The sequence below is a fragment of the Calonectris borealis genome, chromosome 7 (genome assembly GCF_964195595.1).
Source record: "Calonectris borealis chromosome 7, bCalBor7.hap1.2, whole genome shotgun sequence".
Lineage (NCBI taxonomy): Eukaryota > Metazoa > Chordata > Aves > Procellariiformes > Procellariidae > Calonectris > Calonectris borealis.
Genome location: NC_134318.1, coordinates 35,662,508 through 35,688,084, shown reverse-complemented (window position 1 = coordinate 35,688,084; position 25,577 = coordinate 35,662,508). Strand labels below are relative to the sequence as shown.

At 37.9% G+C, this 25,577-nt stretch overlaps 1 protein-coding gene across 1 annotated transcript in view; it reads right to left on the bottom strand.

The window, feature by feature from the left end:
* ATRNL1 (attractin like 1) overlaps positions 1-25,577 on the bottom strand; it is a 543,008-nt gene that overhangs the window by 240,700 nt on the left and 276,731 nt on the right. The window contains exon 25 of the mRNA XM_075155134.1: positions 12,724-12,785. Coding sequence (XP_075011235.1) covers positions 12,724-12,785 — 62 coding nt within the window. The remainder of the gene's footprint in view (positions 1-12,723; positions 12,786-25,577) is intronic.

Here is a 25,577-nt window from a genome sequence, read left to right as displayed (position 1 = left end):
AATATATGCAAAACTTCTTAAAGATGGCAATAGAAAATCTGTATACCCTTTTCTGCAGTTCACATGGCAAAGTAATTGCCACGAACAGCTCTGCAATTATAGAAAACACTAATACATAGTTGTTCTAAGGTAAGAAAAGGCTGACAGTGTATACAATAGGGATCAGAATTTAGAATAAACTCAACTGTTAAATGGTATAAGCTTTTCTATTTATTTGAGTATTTAACATGTATTTAAAAAAAAAAGGAAACCCCAAAAAATAGGTTTCCATGATTTCAGATTCCTGCATTTCAATATAGTGTTCTTCAATGCCAGCCTAACACCTATCAAGTATTGTCAGTGCACTCTAGTTATACCCCAAGGAAATATAAAACCTTTGTGAAGATTTCCACCTAGTATCAGAGCAGTCCTTTTAACTGAGGGGAACAGGAGACCACATCTAAAGAATTTCCTACTCCTGGTGTAGGAAAATACTACAATTCTTACTTTCATAACATCTGTGTCTTAGAATGACACACAAACTGAATACTTCTGCTTGTAACTGGCACTTATCTCACTTAGAATAAAATAAAAGGAAGAAGGAAGGCTGAGATGGAGCCACAGACAGAGTACTCAGGCTGTGGAGTAAAAATTCCGTTCAGAAAGTATGTCAACACATCCCCTTTCCCTGGCAGATGAGACATTGATTAATGATGATCCCAAGCTTTATAAATGAAATATTTTCAGAGACAGTGGGCTGGGGGGAGCTCTACTCCCACATAATAAATTTCTGTTTTTCTGTACGTTAGAATCAGAGAGCTTAGATGTTTTTATGAAGCAAAGAGAACTTTGGCAGATCAGTCTAACAGATCTTTCTACAGAATTTCGTCTCCCACAGAGTAGATGGATGTGAAGATGAAAATTTATTTCTATCTTGGAGGACTATTATTGACTATGGCAGGAAGATCATAAAGGAATTCCTCAGAAAAAGATCTTATTCCCTGGCCTTATGAAGAAAAATACCTGGAAAACACAGAGATATTTTAATTTATTAAAATATTTATTTATTCTTATTTTAATGAAAAGAGCCCTAATAAAACCTCAGCCACAGCCTAGCTTTAAAGATATCACATAACTGCACCACTACACTGGCCACTACAGGAGGCACACTCACACATGAGCAAAAATTCTTCAGTGATTTTTTTTTAAATGGCAGATAGTGCTTAAATCTCAGAACTTGACATAACATTTTTGAATCAGTAGTACTCAGGTCGTTGTGGAATTTCATATACTCTAGCAGTATCTGATCCACGCATCATTTCTTTTAGTGTATTACCTGTGTTACAGTTGTGTCTTAAAAAATATTCCAAGTAAAGCCCCTTTAAGAAATCACCTCCTATATGGCTACATGCTCAATCTTCTGAAATCCCAAATCAAACAATTTATTCCAACTCCACAAAGGTAGCACTAGCTTTTAGGTGCTTCCTCAGCCACTCGAACCTGACTCTGATAATGAGATGATACCGTCCATCTGCTGCAGCTGGATTCTGTTGCATAGTTCATAACTTTTTTCTTTTTTGAGGAATTCTCATTAACTAACCGTCAGGCCGTCTCTAGCTGCCCAGCCAAACAACCACCAAAAAGTAAGGAAGCACATGTGTGATCCAAGCTTACTATTACTTCCACAAGGTAAGTCTGAATTATCCCAATGACACTATTTTCTAAAATATCCAAGAAGTTTGCACCACAGCACCTGGACCACTTGTGTATGTACACTGCGACTCCCCTCAAAAAAAATTTAAGTATACCTGTGTGAAATATATATGAATATATATATTTTTATAGATAAAAATAAAATAAAATTATGTAGGTATTATGGGAGAAGAATGGGGTTATAGAATGTGATTGTTTTACTGCTTAGATAAATAGCAATATGAGTAACAACAACGGAAATCAAAGAAAAATGTATGAGCTGACTCTACTCAAGTACTTCTACCCAGAGCACCTATACTGAATGGGGCAGCACAGTATTCATGGTAGGTATTCATGGACTGATTCACCCAAACACGGACACTTAGTAGCACAATGAATTCCCGTGTATACAACAAATTATAAACAAAGGATTAGATGCAGAGGCTGAGATGTTCCAGCTGTTTTGCATGTAGAGTGTAACTTGTTCTGGAAGTAACGAAGATTTATTGTAGTAGGCCTTTAGGTGGCCCGTTGGCCGCGGTAAATGTTTTTGATGATAGCAGCCTTTCTGTTTTGAGACTGGTTTTGGCAGTGGAGATCTGTAGCATTGCAGAGGAGCCAAAATAAAGGTCATGGGCAAATTAAAGCGATACCCCTGTGCCATGGAGCTTTCTGACTGGTTTCCACAGGACCACTGGATGTTGTGGCACAGAACATTTGGGCGGCTCTACTGAAGTTAAGAGAAATACATGAAAGGGAAATGAACCTTAAAAATACAGTATACTGCCAAAAGCACACTGTAAGAAGTCTCAAGAGCAGCACATTTAAAATTACTAAAAATGTAACCAAAATAATTTTGTTGAGGAAGAAGAGCAAAATTAAGTACAATAATAAACTAAAACTTCAATAATGGTATTAATAAAGCTTCGCAATATAAGCTCTGAATGCACAACTGAAAACAGGGAGATTAAAGTATCAATGATATCTACTGCATTTTATATAAATTATATTTTAAAGTAAACAGCATCAATGAAATATCAATATAAAACATATTAGTTTGTTAGTAAGAACAGCTACCACATCTGCGTAAAATCGTTTATTGATATATATTGAATGTAGAAAAACAACTTAATCCTTCATCTCCTGAGGCATAAAATCCTATAATAGTTTAAAATCATCTCTAACAACTGCCCCTACAAAGCCTGGGTTTATTGGTCTTTGTTGTGCAATGAAACATCAAAATACTTCTTGAAGGTAAGGAAGAATTAAATGTATTTGGGCGGGGAATTTGATATTTGCAGGAAAATTATTATGAAAAAAAGGTATTGATTTTTTTCATTATGTACATGTGCCAAAATGTTATAGAGAATATGGGGGGGAGGGTTAAATAACTTTATTAAATAAAATAATTATTTAAAAGTAACTATATAATGTATAAAAGCACACATACGTATTTTATATTTTCCTACATACATAAATAATTCATGTATATATACATAAAGCTGTCTTTTCATATTAAATATACCACAAGCCATACCAGAAGCTACTATAGTAACGTATGAATGAACGATCATTTATGTACAACTAAAAAGGGAAAATGGATATAGTGTACATCAGGATGCTATTTGTAAGACCAACATTCACATTTCATTCTGCCAATACAATATCAAACAAAAGTGAACCATTTAAAAGGACTCTGAAATATATTACGCAATAAAGTTCTAGATGTGAACTTTAACTCTCAGCAGTTCTTCCTTTCTCCTCTTTGAAGCAACAAATAAAGAAGATTTACAATCAAAGGGGTTTAATCTAACATAAACTGAAATTAATCTCCATAGAATAAATAGAACATCACACCCATAAAGTGTGATTATGTTTCTTTTACTCATGGGAAAGACTTTCATATTTCATATAATTTTATGGTTTTGCCCTTCATGGGTGAAATACTCTATATTTCTCTCAACAAGTGATGTTGTATATAAAAAATCCAGACCCAAAAAGGGGAAAAAAAAACCAAAAACCTGGTCCATTAAATTTGCAGACAAATTATGAAATACAGAATTTAATATTTTCTGCAGTAACTTTCAAGAAGAATTAGAAATTGAATAGATCGTTTCTACTTAAAAATAGATGTGCTGTCAATTCAGCTTTTTTGCAATGATTTTGCTGATTTTGAATTATAATTTCAGTTTTTAATTTAAGGGGGAAAAAGACTCATTTATTCTAATTACGGTCAGTTAGTGAATTTGGGGAAGGAGGACTGCCAACCAATGCCACATTTCAGCAGCCTTCCAAACGAAAAGATTCACATTATTTCAAGAATTTTTTTTATGCTTTCCCCTCATTCTTTTTTTTCGCTGCACTGTTTCTCTAGTGCAGACATCCTTTGATAATAAATCACAGAAACATAAAATACACTTAGAGAGCCACCAAGCCATGTCAGCATTGTTTAGCATATTAGACTCAAATATAATCAAGAAATTTAATAAATTGCTAAAGGATTTTTCCCTTCATTATTTAACATTTCCAATACCTTTTCCAAAGAGGCAAATATATTTGAAGTGGTAGGTATAAAAAAAATCATAAATCTCCTTATTGAATGCCCTATTAACATGACAATTTCCTGAAGACAGAATAAGGATTTTGCGATTTCCAAGCCAAAGAAGCATCATTATTGTTCTGTAATTGCACTATGTAAAGAATACAAAAGCCCTGATACCCCTCAACCTGACATTTATAATTTCGACTGAAAAGACTCAAGACATATAAGGAGTAGAGGGTTTTCCTAAAATATCACAAAAAACTGAAAACATAGAAAAACAGTTATGATATAAGACATAATTGGGCCACATATTCAGATTAAATTCGGATTTAAAAATATAAATAGATGATGTCACTACTTTTTAATGTGTAATTTTTAGTGCGGCTTTTGGAATCCACAGCAGAGTTTTCATAATTTTGCTTCTTATTGACCAAATTTAGCTCCCCACTCCATTGAACCCCAATGAATTAAAAAACCCAAAATATTCCACACAAAATGCTTCATTTGGTACCAGGAAATTTTACTGGAATATTTTATTAATATTCCATTTAAAAAGCTCATTAGATGAATTCCTTTGAATTCAGATGTCTCTTCTCCAAAGTAATAGTTACATTCAATATTTTAGTATCTATGAAATCCACGGCATAACACACAGTCTAGTACTTTTCTCTCTTTTCTGTGATTTATTACAACTGAACACAAGGACTCTGAATATTTCTCTACTGCCATAAACAGATTGCTCATTTCTTCGATGTCACTCACTTCACAGCATGCCATACCGACTGCGTCTGCAAAGACAGACTGGCAGAGTGCTTGAGAAAGCTGCTTGTCACTTGCTATAACGGACAATGACATTATTGCTTAAAGGAAAACCCTACTATTTTTTATTTCCTTTATGTTTTGTTATTATTTTTCTTCATCAGCTTTTGCCCCACTTCACTATATACTTACATCTGGAAACAAACTCCTGAAGTTTGCAACTGGTACATATACCCTGTCATAAGAAGACAGAATTGCTTCTTTTTTGAATTAAAATAACAAAAGCAAAATTTCAAGTCCATTTGTCACAGATAAAAACCTGTTCTAGTTCTTTTGTTTAAAGTACAGTGGACAGGATTTTCATAAAAAAGTGACGAGGATTAAGACTCTAGAAGACAAATAGCTGTGAGCACCAATGTTGTTTTAGTCTAAGAAAACAATTGACTAATTGGATTTAAAAAATACAATATAAAATGTGGAGAATCAAAACACAAACACAATATGAATTATCTATGATGTTCTTAAGAAACCAAATACAATGCAGCTGTAAAAAGATGCATCCCTGAAAGGAGAATATTTCAGAACTGTCTCAGAGTAACGGAGCCTGCAAAGTATTGAGTCTTCAAAAAAGACATACTTTCTTCAGGAGTCTTGGGAAGTATATTTCAGGTGCCACCTTCTGAGACCTGTGGGGTGCACACTACTACGTAAGTGGCAGCTTTGATTCCAATGAGATTTTATAAAAGCAAAAGAAGTGACAAAATGTTTTTTGGAGTGCTAGGCTACAGCACCATACACAATGAAGAGTGCAATTTAAGATTTTCTTTTTTTTTTTTTCTAAAAAAGACTAGAAAAGAAAGAAATCTTTCAAATCCCGTTACTGTCACTCAAACCTTCACCCTATAACTCCCCTCTGCACCTAATCAACTCCAGAACTTATTTCTAGTTATTATGAACTAAGCAGAAATTGGGATTAAGCACTTCACCAGGCACACCGAACAGCTCTCACTTACTGTATTTGATACACAAAGGAAGTGAGAAATGCAAAATTTTAAATGCATCTACTTGAAGGAAGGAAAAGCCCGTATCTGCTGCATATCAAGCAAGTACGTAGGCCACCTTCACATATCAAGCTGAGCAACTATTTTGTACTTTGAGGAACAATGTATGTTAAAATCAAAATATGGCAAGCACTAGTGTACTTACATACACGTCCAAATGACTCAAAGGACAAACACAGAAAGAAGAAAAACAAGAACGAAATAATGGAAAACACTTCTGTTCACCAAGGGATTAAATGACTCATCCATTGTTTTGAAGAGCAACTGATCCAGTGGTACTGGGGAATCTCCTTTGCCTGCAGGCCAATAACAAGTGGTTGCCTTCTAAGGAAATATGAATATATCAAATAATTCTAGTGATGACAAAGTCTCCGGGTGATTCAGAGAGTGGAAGACACAAAGCTACATTCCACAATTCAAAACAAAAATTTAAAAAAAAAAAAAACAAACAACTCAGGTTGCCCACTGCAGTACAGACATGCTTATCCTAGTGGAAGTCAAACAACTATTTGCTTCTAAGTGAGGTGAAAACTGTTTAATGCATCACTAAGTAAAAATCAATTTTATTTTAGCCCCAAATGTAAAATGCATTTTGCTATGATAACTTGATTTTCATGTTACCAGAAAATATTCTAATTTAGATTTATAAGACTTCTGCATTTTCTGAGAACCTAGCCATGTTGGATGTGATCTGATCCTGACACACTGTGCCTTGTCTTTCTTACGGACATCAATATTCAATCTCATAAAGATAAGCATGCCAAAATCTAGCGTTAATTTATCATCCTTTATTTTAACAAAAACGAAACACGAAGCCAGGCAGACACACCAAAGGATGCCGGTAAAGAGAAGGAATTCACCCGTCGCAAATTTACACCCAGAATGGCAGATTCAGGTACGGAAGCTCTCGGGAGCTCTGATACAACTTGCTAAAACACAGCCATCCACTCCCACTGTGTGAAACCCAACTAAAGTGACTGTTCTGAGATTTTGGCACACGCAGCACACATGGGGGTGATAAATCTGGTTCTTCAGTAACTGCTGCATTTCCTATTGTAGCTCATGCTAATAGTCCTCGTCCTAACCTAAATGCCCATCCCTTCCTCCTGCAATAAACACTGGGTATATTTTGAATATTGTTTTCTCTCACTCCTAGTGCTCATAGAAAGATTTGTCAGAAAGAATGTACCCCTGATCCTAAATGACCATAATTTTTCATAGAATTTCTTAAAGCACATACAAAAGAAGGATTTTCAAACTTTTGAAGTGTCCATATTTCCTAATATCACTCTACTTATTACAAATTGGAAATTCTGTAATTCATAATAGAAAGGAGACATGTTAGAAAAGTGACTGAAGTGCACCGCTCCAGCCAGTCAAAAAATCCACCAGCTGGCAGCTCCACCCCAAGAGCTGAACCAGAGGCAATGGAAGGAATCATTCTGAGAGCATGAAGAAGATGTACGCTCAGAGAAAGTGTCTGATTAGTTAGTGGTTGGTATTAGGTATTTGAAACAGGCTTTAAAAAAATAGTTATGACAGTAGCAGTTGCATATCATTACCTATCACAAAAATACTAATAGTTAACCTTTGTCACCTGTATCAATTTCATGTTTGCCTGGTTTTTGATTATGAGACAAAACCACTTTTCTTACCAGAACTCCTGCTTCAGGTTCTTGATACAAAGGTTCTTGATACAAAGGACCTGGAGAGGCTGGATCGATGGGCCGAGGCCAACTGTATGAGGTTCAACAAGACCAAGTGCCGGGTCCTGCACTTTGGCCACAACAACCCCAGGCAACGCTACAGGCTTGGGGAAGAGTGGCTGGAAAGCTGCCCAGAGGAAAAGGACCTGGGGGTGCTGATTGACAGCCGGCTGAACATGAGCCGGCAGTGTGCCCAGGTGGCCAAGAAGGCCAATGGCATCCTGGCCTGTACCAGGAATAGTGTGGCCAGCAGGAGTAAGGAGGTGATCGTGCCCCTGTACTGGGCACTGGTGAGGCTGCACCTCGACTACTGTGTTCAGTTTTGGGCCCCTCACTACAAGAAGGACATGGAGGTGCTGGAGCGTGTCCAGAGGAGGGCAACAAAGCTGGTGAAGGGCCTGGAGCACAAGTCTTATGAGGAGCGGCTGAGGGAACTGGGGTTGTTTAGCCTGGAGAAGAGGAGGCTGAGGGGAGACCTCATCGCGCTCTACAACTACCTGGAAGGAGGTTGTAGCGAGGTGGGTGTTGGTCTCTTCTGCCAAGTAACTAGCGATAGGACAAGAGGAAATGGCCTCAAGTTGCACCAAGGGAGGTTTAGATTGGACATTAGGAGAAATTTCTTTACTGAAAGAGTGGTCAGGCCTTGGAACAGGCTGCCCAGGGAAGTGGTGGAGTCACCATCCCTGGAGGTATTTAAAAGACGTGTAGATGAGGCCCTTAGGGACATGGTTTAGTGGGCATGGTGTGTTGGGTTGACGGTTGGACACGATGATCTTAGAGGTCTTTTCCAACCTGTATGATTCTATGATTCTATGATTTTCTGAGAAATGCGTGAGTACTGTTATAAATTTTTAACTATAATTTTATTTAAAAGCAGGTTTAGAAATCAAGAGTTTCTTGGCTTTCAATTCTGGATTTACTCAAATCATATATAATAAAAACTAACAAATATTGAACATTGTCGATTTTTATGCATTATAAAGTATGATCTGAAGAAAAAGTAAATAATGTTTTCAGAAACTAAAGATACTTCATATACAATTATGAAATGCCTAAAATGTCCTGGCCACCTGCTCAGCTAAAACAATATATTCATGTAAGAACTGAAAAGCCTGAAAACTTCTTTATCACTTATTGTTTAGGAAAAAAAGCCAGGCTTTGGCTTCTTGAGTGTTTTACTGATCAGGGTAATACAGGAATAGACTTTCGTTAACTGTGGGGACTGCATTTCTTCAGTATAAGAAGAAAGATTGTTCACATTTGCTGCCTGTGAAATTTTCTAATGAGATCTGTACTGCTTCAAAGCAGGTGGAAAAAAAAAGTCACACACTTCTCAATTTGTGTGACGGCTAAAAGTCTTCAAGGCATTGACTAAAGCAACACAGATACCACAGTTTCTATAAGACTGTTAGGAATCTGTTACTACTCTTACATATCCAATTGCATTTCTACTCTTAGAGAAAAGGTCACTGAACCAGTCAATACAATGAAACCTTCCCGTATAAAAAGAATGAAATTAAATAAGGGTTTTTTTTCACTATGAATATCATGGTCTGGGGAACTACAGTTTCTGTAATATTCTGCTTATTTTTTCAAAATAACTTTTATTTCTATAACTTTTCTGTTCTAGGACATATGATAACAGTATCTTGGTAGATCAAGCATTAATTGCAGATCTAATTATAGCTTTTGTGCTTTATTATGTATAGTTTTAAATAAATCCCTTACAGAACAATATTTTTAAAATAGATGATCTTGATACATTGAGAGAATTCTAAAAATTCTTGTTATTTTGATGTTTCTGATTCAAGAAGTAAAATGTGCATTTCATCTTTTACTCTGGAACACACACCCTATAAAAGAACAGTTTTAAACTATACTTTTGAATGATGAAAAAAAAAAGAAGGAGTTATTGCTACATTTTCCTATCAGAAATGTTCTGCAGCTTGTTTAGACAAGTCATCCTATAGAAACAACATCCAATTTAATACCTACTGAAAGTTTTAATGGTGTCTAGGCTGGAAACATTTCATTCTAAATTTCTCAGTCCGGTTTTCTGTAAAAGAAATACTAAGTATTTTTCCTACATTCATTTACAATACCTTGCAACTACTAATCCGGTGACAAACAAACTGACAGTTTCTTCTTTGGATCATTTACATGGACTGACCATTTGCTAGCTCTGATCTCAGTGAGGATGCTGCGCTCGCAGCAGTTACGAGTTGGGAGTGTCGCTGTGACATTTTGCATGATTGTTTTGGTTCTGTGATAAGAAAATAAATGGACTTCTAAAACCTATGAAAACCCCACGCCTCTGGGCATAACACTGAAAAAAAACCACACAGAAGGTACTGGTTCGTATCTTGGAAAGAGCCAGCTAGCCAAGCAATAGGTCTGGGCTAATCTTCCTAGCAGAGTTAATCAACGTGGGAACACAATGCAATTAAATAACCATTTTCATGCAGTCGTTTCATTCAGAACCAACTCAAGCTTCTCCTCTCTTCTCCTCTCCCTTCCCTTCCCTTTTCCTCTCAGGTTCTACTTTGCAAAGTGTGAATCTACTGTGTGCTATTCTTTCCATTTCTACTTTTTTCTCCAAAACACAATATGAGAGCTCCTGTTCCTAGACATCCTACCTGTCTACAACACCTTAATACCAATTCAGTTGTAGAAGAGTACTATACAACCTTACATCAAGATTTTAAAATCTATTTTGATAAACACTCTATTTCACATCATAACCATCAAACCTTAGCATGATTTGTATGTGCCTTTGGAGGCTGCCCTCTCATTAAGTTTTGTACCTTGCTTGGATTACAGCAATGCACTACTCACAGCATTTCCTGATTCCTTTACATATTTCTGCAGCTAGGTTCCTAAGGTTGATTATTAACATTATGCTGCAGACATCTACAGCCCCTATAGAACTAAGTGCCAGCTGAAAGCCCTGGTTATACAATTAGACTCGGGCTGAGTCAAAGGCAAGTGGCAGGATAGCTGCCGCTATCCTACAACCCTTCTCTCTCTAAGAGGGATTACATTGGCCTTGGCTTCCAGTTAGCTTACTGTTCAGGCAGAGACATCTCTTCTTTCATCGGGATCACGGTGAGTTTGCATTCATCCATAACAAACCATATCAGATAGACCATCACACCAGAAGCGCTAATGCAATATATATATAGAGATGGCTTCACCATCAAAGAGCCTATAGTTCACCTTTTCTAAGCCTGCATTAGGGCACAGAGCAGAAACAAATAGCTTTTAGACTACCTCTGCTATTTGTCACAGGGTCCCTCTGTTCTATCATACTTGGACAGACTTTGCTTTCTTCTATAGAAGTTTGTTGTCTTGAGGTTTGTATGAGCATCATCATTTTTTACATCTTGCTGGCTTCCCAGGAAAAAAAAAAAACACAAACAAACCAACAACCAAACACCAAAACCCCAAAACACTGCTAGACTGACCTTTAGGCAACCAGCACTTTATTGTTCTGTTTGTGGTAAATGAGGAGAAATGGGATGCTTTGCATCAGCTACTAAACCACTTGTCCTGGTTTTGACTGGGATAGAGTTAAATTTCTTCCTAGTGCTGTGTTTTGGATTTAGTATGAGAAGAATGTTGATAACACACTGATGTTTTCAGTTGTTGCTAAGTACCCTGGCTAGCAGGACTAGTCAAGGACATTCAACTTCCATGGTCTGGAAGAGGCTAGGAGGGAGCATAGCCAGGACAGCTGGCCCAGCTGGCCAATGGAGTATTCCATACCATGTGACGTCGTGTTCAGTATATGAATGGTAGGCATGATCCAGGAAGTAGCGATCGCTACTTGGTTATCGGTCAGCACGGGTGGTGAGCAATTGCATTGTGCATCACTCATTTTGTATATTCTATCATTATCATCATCATCATTATCATTATTATTTTCCCTTTTCTGTTCTATTAAACTGTCTTTATCTCAACCAACGAGGTTTTTTCACTCTTACCCTTCCGATTCTCTCCCCATCCCAGCAGGCCTGGTGGGGGGGAATGAGTGAGCAGCTGCATGGTGTTTGGCTGCCTGCTGGGTTCAATCGTGACACCACTCTCCATTAGCCAATACATTGGATACAGAATACTTCAGGATCTGCTCATTTCTGCCCCCTTTTTGGTGACAGCAATTAACAGAAGTTGGTCTGTTCACAGCATTTAAGAGTCAGATTCTTCAGGTACAGTTCCTCAGAGCACAGTGATAAAAGCGAACAGAAAAGCTGTACTGTGAACTTGTCAAATAAATGCATGGCAGTTCTAGAAATACAGCAAGTCTGATGAACATACTTGTGTGTCACTGTTCCCATTTTGCGTACACTTCATGGTGAATATCTTCACAGCAAGATTTCAAAGTACCATAACTAATCTGTGTATATTCAAGTTTGTGACATTTTATAAGACAGCTGAACTTTTAAGAAGTCTTTCAGTGGAGTTTTGTTCAGGTCCTAGAAGAGTTGTCCATTTTGAAGTTGAAGCCAATTCCTGCATTGCTGCCACAACCAAATCTCATGCATCACCTACTGCCTTTCACAATTTATCTCCAACACATGAAAGCATTAGTAGTGATTTGGGGTGCTTTATTAAAAATAACAAGCTATTGAACAGAACCATAATTTCTAATACTTTCAGAGAGTTTACAAAAAGTTCACCCACAGAAATTACTAGTTTAAGTCAGTATAGCTGGCTTCTCTTAATCACTGTAATATGCAATACATATCTAGCTAATCTTTATGAAGTAAGTGTGAAGATTGTACCACTAAATATGAAATATATGAAAGATGCCAGCACTGCCTGTAGTTAAAGTGCAATGGCCTGGATCCTCCACTGGTGCAAATTAGAGAACACAGTTTAAAGGCTTCCTTGCAGGCATTTCTTAAGATTAAGAAGCTGGTTAAGATATTGGTTTGATGAAAAGAATCAGCATGATTTCAGTCAGAAGGCAGAAAAAGCAATTTACCTGAAGAAGGTGACGAAGAACTGCACCAGATCCATGATAGTATTGTGCTGTGAGAAGGCAATCTGCAAATAAAATAGAAGTAAATTACAACATTTTCAGAGCCAACAGCTCTTTTTTAGGCTAGGGCTTTATGGCTCCACAGATGATTAGTTTCAAGTGTAATTTCAGTCTAGTGTGCACACACCTGCATTTACCATAAAGTAAGATGGGAAACTAACTCCCATGTCTGTGTCAAAATACAAACAACAGAATACAGTCTTTCTATTGAAGTGGAGTTAATAGAAATATCCACATAAAACTTGCTTGATATAAACAATGAAAACAACCTGCAAAATATTAAGAAATCATATTGATATAAATTGTCATCTTTATAGTTAACTGTTTTAACTATCACCATTTTCCATTTTAATAACAACACTGAAACAAGGTTTTAGAAATGACAAAAAACATCTTGTGCTTAAAATTAATACATTTAAAATATTTTAATTTCTTAATATTAAAATTAATGCATATGTTAATTTAAAAAAAAAAAAAACCAGATAAAGCTGGTGCATAATAAAACAAACTGTTTCAAAGCAAATTACTTTAAAGACAAAATAACAAATATTCTTTTAGGCTACATTTTTACAGCCTCACCAGAACACACATTAGTTCAACTCCTTACTGTAATTTTTCACAAAGATTTAATAATTATCTCTAAGACAGCATATACACACATATGCACATTCACACTTGCATGCAATAGAGCTTATAATTATTATTATAATTACTTTTTGCTAATGTTAAGAACAGTACTTAATATTTAAGTTATATCTACAAATATCCTTCAGTCCTTGTCTTGTTCAGTTTTTCATGGTATATAATTATAAAACTGAAGATATACAGAATCTTCTACTTTAAATTGCACAAAGTATTTACCTAACTATATTCCCAGCCTGTTCAAATAACTGTTGTTTTTAGAGATCTTTGTGCATTTAAGATCTGATCTTGACTAATAATTACACCAAATTACTCTGATTCACTTTCACAGCTGACTTGTGAACTTTTGAAATGATAACTCATGATATTCAAGATTTTTTTTTTTTTTTTATTTGAGGGCAAAGTTATAATGTCACCTTTAGTATTATAATGGTGTTACTGTGCCTTGTGCCAGCTAAATACAGCTAACCATAGGTCAGATTACTTAAAAGTCTAGGGAAGGAACAGCATGTAAACTGCATCATTCCAGGAATAAGCATAGGGGGCATCATCATGCAAACACATCTCTCAAGTGTAATTTCTCCTTTCTCTTCACCAATAATGCACAATTGCAAGCACTGCAAACAATTTTAGGAGCTTTGGAATTCAGTACAAAAAGCAGCTATTTCAAATTTCTCAGCCTAAATTATTAGGAAAGATACTTGATAAATGAATCAGAATATAATTTAGTGTATAAACTCCTTGAGAGCTATCATCTGTCTCCTCCCTAGAGAGGAAGTCTAAATGTGCCTAGCTTAAGTAGATTGCTGTGTTTGGATCAGGGCAAAACCTACATTTTGGCCTAGGAGCCTGTGGAAAACCAAGAATCTGAAGACCATGTGGGAAAGAATCAGGAGTGAGAAAGAACTCTCTGACTCACTACTCAAGTTTAATCTACAAATGTTTTCACATTTGTCCAATATAAGCAAAAATTGTAAATTCTCAGAAACTTTAACTTAGACTACTGTTATGATGAATACTGTATCAAAATGAAGAGAGATTAGGAGTAAAAATATGAAAAAGTTGAAGAGAAATTACAGAGTGGACAAAATTGTCAAAGTAGCTGTTAATGCCAATGTAACCTTTATTTTACATAGAAAAGATAAAAACTGAGAAAAGATCTAAAGATTTCTTTGGCCCAATACAAAGTGCATCCCAAGCATAAACAATTGTTTAAGAATACTTTGTATGAAAAACAAAAGCTTTCTATATTCAATCTTTACTTTAAATGCAGACTGGATTCCCTTCAAATAATATTTAGTATTCAAATTAACTGCTGACTTTTCCAGAATGTTTTTTACAAGTACCATACTTCAGGAGATGAACTAACACAGAGAGAAAAAAACATGCCAGTTTCAACAAAGTTCACCTTTTGTGACTTGTTAAAAAACTATTTGTCGAAGGAGCATTCATATTTTGCATTACTTCAATTATTTTCATTCAAGGTGTCAGCATTCATTAACAGCATGTGTTAGACTAGAAACAACTACAGCCAAGGGAAAGTCCTGCAATCAAAAACCATAATCTGATCACGTTCATGTCAGGAAAGTTTTATATCAAATATTTCTAAGAAGCTCTAGTGCCTTTATTTCTCTTTTTCAACTAACAGCAAATATGAAGTAGGCAGATTTACAAAAATTGCATAATTTTATATGCCTATTAACGATTAAATATGATATGCATATCCCTAAGCTCAAGATGGGATAGATTGCTTTTGCACAAAAACAGACTCAAAAGCAATGATTTCACATTTTCCACCTTTTATTAATCAAGTCATCTACTTAAGACAATTGTGATGTTCTTTTGCTGGAGTTCATGTTTGCAAACCTATGGAAGAACTTCTGTCTGTAAAACTTACTTGTTTGGTTGTATGGAATATTCTTGAAAGTACTCATACTTTAGAGCAAAACACAGTAAAATATAAAGTTCCATCCCAGAAGTAATTTCAGATTTTAATCAAACATTATCTTCTAATGATTACATTAGAGTTCATGTTTAAAAGATGAACTACAGTATTTTCTGAAGAAATAGTATCATGCATCTTAGACTAATTTCAACACAGAATATTAACAAAAAGAATACATATTTTAATTATAAGTAGATCACAAAGGAGCAAGTAAATGTCATGAATCTAAGCCTGACACAAAGAACCATAATACAATTAAAAATATTTACTTCCATTGCATTTTCATCTAGATATGACTGTTATTGTCTTTTTTCTTGTGCCTACATAGACAAGGGACAAGACAAGGAAAATTCTTTCAACCCCAGGATTTCACTTTGGACTTAAAGATACCGGAGATGAATACCTATTTTGTTAATTTGTATCATGCCTAAGTAGCCCTCAGTTTCACCAAAATGTCTAATAACAAAGGTGGTGAAGGGTCTGGAGAACAATATCGTGCTCTACAACTACCTGAAAGGAGGTTTTAGTGAGGTGGATGTTGGTCTCTTTTCCCAAGTAACTAGTGATAGGACGAGAGAAAATGGCCTCAAGTTGCACCAAGGGATGTTTAGACTGGACATTAGGAAAAACTTCTTCACTGAAAGAGTGGGTCAAGCATTGGAACAGGCTGTCCAGGGAACTGGTTGAGTCACCATCCCTGGAAGTATTTAAAAGACGTGTAGATGTGGCACTTAGGGACATGGTTTAGTGGGCATGGTGGTGTTGATTTGACGATTGGACTTGATGATCTTAGAGGTCTTTTCCATCCTTAATGAGTCTATGATTCTATAAGCCTATGGATCCCACAAATACTATCTCTATATTCTCTTACAAATGAAGATCAAGATAAATATCATCTCTATCATTTCCTATGGAATAGAATCACCAAGTGCCACGTGGAAAATAATTTTCTATGGCAAAGAATAGCCTCTATGAGAGAACACAGAATTTCCAGCCTAAAGCTATTTCCCTTGAAGAAAGAGGAACAATAACACCTCTGCTTTACACAGCTTAACACTGAAAAATGGAAGTAGGATTACTTATAGCACTATAAAACATTCCTTGAAATACAATTTCAGGTGCAGATGCTAATTCTTTCATTCACCAGCATTAGATTTCTAAAAGAGAAGTTAGGACTGACATCAATATGGCAGCTAGAGACATGGCTATAGATGCAGATACGTTTCACTAACTCTCTATGATCTATGCTTCTCTTCAAAGGCAAGCTTATAGACAGCTATCTGTCATAAATGTTACGGAACAGTTTTCTCACCTTCACAGAAACCACTAGAAAAATTCTCATCAACTACAACAGTTGAAGTTTTTTTCCCTGTTTGGCTAGTGTTAAAAGCTTTGAGTGGGTTTATGATCCAATACTGTTACAGACAAATTGTTGCTTTGCAACATGAATAATGGCAGGTTTTGCAAAAAACTACAAAATGGATGTTTAGTTTTCTTAAATACTCTGCTATTGACAGCAAAGAAAAATAAATTAATTAGAAAATTTAAGGTGAATCAGAATTTATCATTTTCACAATAAAGACATCCAAACCGTACCACAAACAAAAAAGAAACATATTCTGAGGGCTTCAAGATATGCAACAAAATCTTTAGTCTGATTTCATAGAATCATAGAATCATAGAATCATACAGGTTGGAAAAGACCTCTAAGATCATCGTGTCCAACCGTCAACCCAACACCACCATGCCCTCTACACCATGTCCCTAAGGGCCTCATCTACACGTCTTTTAAATACCTCCAGGGATGGTGACTCCACCACTTCCCTGGGCAGCCTGTTCCAAGGCCTGACCACTCTTTCAGTAAAGAAATTTTTCCTAATGTTCAATCTAAACCTCCCTTGGCACAACTTGAGGCCATTTCCTCTTGTCCTATCGCTAGTTACTTGGGAGAAGAGACCAACACCCACCTCGCTACACCCTCCTTTCAGGTAGTTGTAGAGTGCGATGAGGTCTCCCCTCAGCCTCCTCTTCTCCAGGCTAAACAACCCCAGTTCCCTCAGCCGCTCCTCATAAGACTTGTGCTCCAGGCCCTTCACCAGCTTCGTTGCCCTCCTCTGGACGCGCTCCAGCACCTCCATGTCCTTCTTGTAGTGAGGGGCCCAAAACTGAACACAGTATTCGAGGTGCGGCCTCACCAGTGCCGAGTACAGGGGCACGATCACCTCCCTATTCCTGCTGGCCACACTATTTCTGATACAGGCCAGGATGCCGTTGGCCTTCTTGGCCACCTGAGCACACTGCCGGCTCATGTTCAGCCGGCTGTCAACCAGTACCCCCAGGTCCTTTTCCTCTGGGCAGCTTTCCAGCCACTCTTCCCCAAGCCTGTAGCGTTGCCTGGGGTTGTTGTGGCCGAAGTGCAGGACCCGGCACTTGGCCTTGTTGAATCTCATACAGTTGGCCTCGGCCCATCGATCCAGCCTGTCCAGGTCCCTCTGCAGAGCCTTCCTACCCTCCAGCAGATCAACACTCCCGCCCAACTTGGTGTCGTCTGCAAACTTACTGAGGGAGCACTCGATCCCCTCGTCCAGATCATTGATGAAGATATTGAACAGGACCGGCCCCAAAACTGAGCCCTGGGGAACACCGCTCGTGACCGGCCGCCAACTGGATTTAACTCCGTTCACCACAACTCTCTGGGCTCGGCCGTCCAGCCAGTTTTTTACCCAGCGAAGAGTGTACCTGTCTAGGCCGTGAGCCGCCAGCTTCTCTAGGAGAATGCTGTGGGAGACAGTGTCAAAGGCCTTACTGAAGTCCAAGTAGACCACATCCACTGCCTTTCCCTCATCCACTAGGCGGGTCACCTGGTCATAGAAGGAGATCAGGTTGGTCAAGCAGGACCTGCCTTCCATGAACCCGTGCTGGCTGGGCCTGATCCCCTGGTTGTCCCGGACATGGCTCGTGAGCACCCTCAAAACCAACCGCTCCATGATCTTCCCCGGCACCGAGGTCAGGCTGACCGGCCTGTAGTTCCCCGGATCCTCCTTCCGGCCCTTCTTGTAGATGGGAGTCACATTGGCGAGCCTCCAGTCGTCCGGGACTTCCCCAGTTAACCAGGACTGCTGGTAAATGATGGAGAGCGGCTCGGCAAGCTCCTCCGCCAGCTCCCTTAGAACCCTCGGGTGGATCCCATCCGGCCCCATAGACTTGTGAACATCCAGGTGGCATAGCAGGTCATGAACTTCATCCTCTTGAATTATGGGGGGTTTATCCTGCTTGTCGTCCCTGTCTTCCAGCTCAGGGGGCTGAGTACCCTGAGGATAACCATTCTGACTACTAAAGACTGAGGCAAAGAAGGTGTTGAGTACCTCAGCCTTTTCCTCATCCTTGGTGGCAACGTTCCCCCCCGCATCCAATAGAGGATGGAGATTCTCCTTGGCTCTCCTTTTGTCATTAACATACTTATAAAAGCATTTTTTGTTGTCTCTCACGACAGTGGCCAGGTTGAGTTCTAGCCGGGCTTTTGCCTTTCTAATTTCCTCTCTGCACGACCTAACGCGATCCCTGTACTCTTCCTGAGTTGCCTGACCCTTCCTCCACAAGTGATAAACTCTCCTTTTTTCCCTGAGTCCCAGCCAGAGCTCCCCGTTCAGCCAGGCCGGTCGCCTTCCCCGCCCGTTCTTCTTGCGGCACATGGGGACAGCCCGCTCCTGCGCCTTTAAGACTTCCTTCTTGAAGAACGTCCAGCCTTCCTGGACCCCTTTGCCCTTCAGGACCGTCTCCCAAGGGATCCTCTCGACCAGTGTCCTGAGCAGGCCAAAGTCCGCCCTCCGGAAGTCCATGGTAGCGGTTTTGCTGGCCCCCCTCTTTACTTCACCAAGTATCGAAAATTCTACCATTTCATGGTCGCTAAGCCCAAGCCGGCCTCCGACCACCACATCTCCCACCAGCCCTTCTCTGTTCGTGAACAGCAGGTCAAGCGAGGCATCTCCCCTGGTGGGCTCGCTTACCAGCTGCGTCAGGAAGTTATCCTCCACACACTCCAGGAACCTCCTCGACTGTTTCCTCTCTGCCGTGTGGTATTTCCAGCAGACATCCGGAAAGTTGAAGTCCCCCACGAGAACAAGGGCTAGCGACTGGGAGACTTCTGCCAGCCTCTGGTAGAATATTTCATCTGCCTCCTCTTCCTGGCCAGGTGGTCTATAACAGACCCCCAGCAGGATATCTGCCTTGTTGGCCTTCCCCCTCATCCTTACCCACAAGCACTCGACCTCGTCATCACTATCATTGAGCTCTAGACAGTCGAAGCATTCCCTAACATACAGGGCTACTCCACCGCCTCTCCTTCCTCGCCTGTTCCTTCTGAAAAGCTTATAGCCATCCATTGCAGCACTCCAATCGTGCGACTCATCCCACCACGTTTCCGTGATGGCGACTAGGTCATAGCTACCCCGCTGCACAATGGCTTCCAGCTCCTCCTGTTTGCCGCCCATGCTGCGTGCATTGGTATAGATGCACTTGAGCTGGGCTGCCGATTTCTCCCCCGACAATGGCGTGCGGACCCTAGGCTCTTCTCTAGAGAGCCTGGTTTTATCCCCGTCCCCCTTCGAATCTAGTTTAAAGCCCTCTCGATGAGCCCGGCCAACTCACACGCGAGAATCCTTTTCCCCCTGCGAGACAGCTGAACTCCGTCCGTCGCCAGCAGGCCCGGTGCCATATAACAGACCTCAATTTTATTTTCCTTAGAAATTGGTTATAGTATTGGAATAGCCCTTGAATTCAACCAATGCCATTCGATTTGTAGCTGACCTAAAGTTTTGTCATTTGCTTCTAAAAAACTACAAGCAGATGTTTATTAGATTATCAAGCTATAATGAATTTGCTGAAACAAAAACATTACAGGACGTAGAAATTCCTAGCTTTGTACTCCAGTAGGGCAAAGTCTAATCTTAACACCTGGTTCACAGAAAAACCCAGAAGTTCTTTGAGCTTTTTGTGCATTTAAAAAAAAAAAAAATTGAGACGAGCTCCATCAAGAATGAAAGCTGACCTATCATTAGAGGATCTCTACCTTGAGCAGTGTGACAAAAGATGAATTTTTGTGAGGTAGTTTGGAATGTTCTAATGGTGGTGAAACTCCAACTATGAGGACCTATGATAACAAGAGAGAGTTCTACGCATCAATATTTTTTTTCACAAGATAAGAATTAATCAAGTTCTTGAACATACAAGCTCCTTTTGATGCCCATAATAGAGGACTTCAAATCAAAATAGAAGTTGGGAAGATGGCTCATTTCAGTATATTAGATCATCTAATATCTTTCTTGTGTGGAGTAGGGAGGAAGAAGAGTTGATAAGGTAGGCAAGTTGTAATGAAAAAGAGAGATGGATAGTTTATAAACTGAGAAATATGAAGAGATAAGCATGTGCAAGGAAACTAAAACGTGCCATAAAACTGATACTTCCACTAAAGCCAAAGCTTTTCGTATCTTAGTCTCAAGGTTCATCTTGTGAAGGCATTGTAATGATCAGGACCTAGAGGTAAGAATAAGAACTGCAGTGAAAAATGCTCTATTATTAAACTCTGAGCAATTGCTTTCAACTTGGATTTAGCTTTGAAGTCTCATGCTTCTGTATCAGACATGAAGAAGGACTTGCGTGTCTGAAAGTTTGCCTCACTTCTCCAGGTATCCAGCTGCCTTAGTAAATAATACAAACTTCTATCTACAAAACCTGCCTTGCCATTTTAACTTTAGGAATAGTGTTATCAGAAGTGCTTTTTCTATGAATATTTCTGCCTGGATTTTTATCTGGATTAACTAAAATATTAAAAAATTAATTTTCATGTACAGTCTTAGATCAAGGTAATACCAATACCAATATACAGAATAAATGTAGATACATTCTGAAATCCACAGTCATAAGAATTCAAAGAGAGAATTAAAAGATTCCAAAGCAAAATGTGTTATATATAAGTTCCAGCTCACAGTCTTAAAAGATAGAAAGGTACATGAAGAAAAAGCTGATGGGTGATAACTGGGCTGTGGTGATTGCTCCAACAAGCATTAATGATGTGTCTATCCTTTTTCTCTACCATGTTCAGGCCTTTGAAAAAATATGTTAAAAAAAAAAAAAAAACCCTCACAAACAAAAACAAAAAACTCATAAAACCCTAAAAAAGCACTTAAGTTCTTTACATTACGTGACCTAATTGGAAGACAAGGCATTGTGACTGCTGACAAATCTTTTATAGCAATTGAGGATTCAAAAGTCAAATATTCAGCAGAATATGCCAGAGCGCACTGCATACAAGGATTCGTTGCAACGAACACATATGATGGATATAACAACAATAATAATAAATGGAATAAGTCTGTTAAAACAGGAACAACTTTTGAACACAGGGATTTTTTCAACCTTCAAAAGTTAATGTCTGCAGGAACAGATTTTTTTTCCACTGCTCTAGATACTTCATTTCATGTTCACCTTGACTATCACATGCAGCAATAATACAGTCCTACAGAACAATAGGTCAAGATCTGTTCCACCACAAAAATAAGATAATCTTGAAAGTCTAATTTAGGGACAACTTTCATATGGAAATAGTAAGTCTGGCCTCAGAATTTTGTGGTTTAGTTTGAAAAAAGATAGCAGTTGAGAAGCTGTCTGCAATTCTAACAAAACAATCTAGCAAAAGGAAAAAGGAAAGGAAAATTAGGCACAACAGGAGTGACTAAATCAAAATTCCACATTTGCAGTAAACATGAACCTAATCCATGAAATGGCTCATATATTCAAATAACGTAAACAAAAAGCAATTTTAATCTATGTTGCATTTCATGACATTATCCACTAATGTAAACTTTTATCTGCTCAGCTCTCAGACAATGAACAAATACTTCTGTTTGTTAATACAATTCTTTCATCTTCCACTGTTAATAAATTAAGAATGAACAAATAGGAGAAACTAAAATAAATACATGGTAAAACTTTGCTAGATCGTCTAATTATTAGACCTGGAAACATAATACAATAAGGTCAGACATAACCCAAACTAAACTGTCTGATTATGCATACTTAAACCCTACAGAATTATTACTTCCTTCAGTATCATCAAAACGGTAATTGAATTTCTTCTTGAATAAAACTATTATACACTCCCACACTGGCACTGTGTATGTTCTGAAGCAAAAGACATGGATATTGACTGGACATGAAGACTGACTCATTTTGTTGTCTGTCCTCTTTTACACTTTCTTGAGGAACACTTTTTGACTGAGGTAACTTTAGACAACAAATATAAAAGACAGCTGAGGAAAATATTTGTGTAGATGGGTACATTTTTGTGTATAACATTTTTATCAGGAAAATGGGAAAGATCAAATACTGTTGGTAATTTGGAAACAGGATGTTGGAAAATTTAGATGCATAATAAATTTTCACATTTACTATTTGTTGTATGAAGTGAAGTTTAGATATATACTGTGCAGAGACCCAAATATAAACTATTTTAAAAACATTATTATGTACTATATGATAATTGGGTGGAAAAAAAACTATGGATGTCTTTAAACTCAGTAAATGTATGATTACTGAATAATCAGTAATCACATAACAAAAGATCAGTGACTCTGATTTTTTGCTTAAATATAACTACAATTATGTGGGGTTTTTTTAGAGAGGGTAAAAAATGGTAATGACTGTTCTTTCACATTGGACTTTGAATATGAAAAGTGACATGCACTAGTGAAAGGCAGATGGTAGGAAACTCTGTTGCTTTCCCAATAGAAATAGTTAACAGGCAAAGCACAAAATGTATTTTCTTTTTCTTCGGAAAACAAAAATTCCAAGAGAACATGATAAGAAAAGGACAAATTTACCAACAATGAATCTGAATTTCTTCTGTCTAAATTAAAGAAACATTAAACATTTTCACACGGAGGCTAAAAATGCCACATATTTATTCTATATATTGGCTTTCCTAGAACTTGAAAAGGAAATTTTAAAGAATTTATCTGAATTTTGCCATGTGGAACATGTCAAATCTAGTCAAATGTGTGAATCTAGTCAAAATTAGTCAGCTAGTATATAATAATCAGCAGAGATAGGAAGGCATTTCATAGGTGAGTGACTCTAAAATAGATGTGGGACTCTCATAACATGGAATAAATTACCCTATGGAGCTGCCATTTCTCTCTGCTAACAACACAGGGAGTCTATGATTAGTTTAGACTATAGATCTAATGTCAAACTTAGAATATAAATAATGTCAGGTGAGATAAATTTCTCCCATAGTTTCTAAGTACTGATTGGGTATTTCTGCAAAGTAACGTAATGCTAAAATAGGAAAAAGAAATATTTCTTCTTGCTGGGGTGAAACGATCAGAGAAGCAATATGGAGCCAAGTGCTTGCTGCAGAATGCTACTGCTTTCTACTGTGTTGATGCCAGTAAAGAATTTAGTCTAATGTTGACAAACAGTCCTCCCAGATGATGAAAATTAGTGATAGTAAAACTTCCATACTGATAACATAAATAGAAAATGAAAGATAACTTAAAGAAAATCAGACTCAGAATCACAGCCTTCATATCAAAATTTGATAAACAGCTTCCATAGATTATCTCTGCATGCTAAAGTCCTGTCTCTCATTATGGCATACACTAGATTATTCAAATACCCACCCCTTTCTTTCTCAAACAATGTAATAATTACAGGATATTATTTCCACTATTCAGAGTCACGAGAGGCTGAAAGAGAATCCAGGTTTATATTTGAGATAAATGACATTCTTAAAGAAGGTTTTTACAGCTGATTTTTTTCCTACCTTGCACTTTGCCTATTAAATTCAATATGCATACACCGCTATTTCACTGCTTTATTTAATTTTGTGTTTGTGTACACATACGAACAAATGCATACCACACAGAGAAACCCTCAGTTAATAACCTCCAAGAAGTGAAGGACAAAATCTGGGGAAGGGGAACTGTTATCTAACTTACAGTTTAATTCAGCATGCAAAATATCTTCATAATGATTAATACAGACAATATTAAGAAATTGAAATATTGAGTATTAAAGTCAATGAGAGAATGAAAGAAAATTAAAAGGCATAGACAAGGGAGAAACGACGTGTTTCAAAATTAAATAAAAAAAAAAGATGAAAAATAATTGATGCAAAGGCCTATAGTACCGGAAAGTTATTTTAGACATAAATCTTTGCAGGATTGAGTTCTCCTACAAACTGAGTGTGAAACGGCAGATTTCTAGACAACATCTTCCGAAACTTTGTTTTTTAAAAGCCTGGCTAGATTAAATGGACAGGCAGGAAAATTAAATATAGAAGTGAAGGGAATGGAGTCAGGGAATTTGTCAGGCAGAATTGAACGAAAAAATTCTACTACAAAGAGAAGCATTCTGTGATGATATGGTTTTGTTCGTCAAACTACATCAAGGAAAAACCATTTCTGTCACTTGCTAGAATCGGATTTCTCTCTCTCTTCAGCTTTCTTGTTATGTCTTCTTATGACATCTTATTATGACTTGATAAATTTAAGAGTCTCCCGCTAGGAAAGCTGCACCTGTTATGGAGTGCTCTCTTATATGTTAGCATCACAGAGTCATAGAAATGTGGACTGGAAGAAACATCGCAAGCTCATGTTGTTCAACTTCCCACTCAAAGCCAGGTGTCCTGGTTTCAGCTGGGATAGAGTTAAATTTCATCCTAGTGCTGTGTTTTGGATTTAGTATGAGAAGAATGTTGATAACACACTGATGTTTTCAGTTGTTGCTAAGTACCCTGCTAGTCAAGGACTCTTCAGAGGCTGCGAGGGAGCATAGCTGGCCCAGCTGGCCAATGGGGTATTCCATACCATATGACATCATGCTCAGTATATATATAAGAGGCATGGTCCAGGAAGTAGCAGTCACTACTCGGTTATTGGTCAGCACAGGAGGTGAGCAATTGCATTGTGCATCACTCATTTTATATATTTTATCATTATCATTATTATTATTATTATTTTCCCTTCCTTTTCTGTTCTATTAAACTGTCTTTATCTCAACCCACGAGTTTTTCTCACTCTTACCCTTCCGATTCTCTCCCCGTCCCACTGGGGGGAGGGTAGCCAGCAAGTGTCTGCATGGTGTTTGGCTGCCTGCCAGGTTAAACCATGACACCAGGCTACTGTCCACATCAGATTAGGTCAACAGTGTC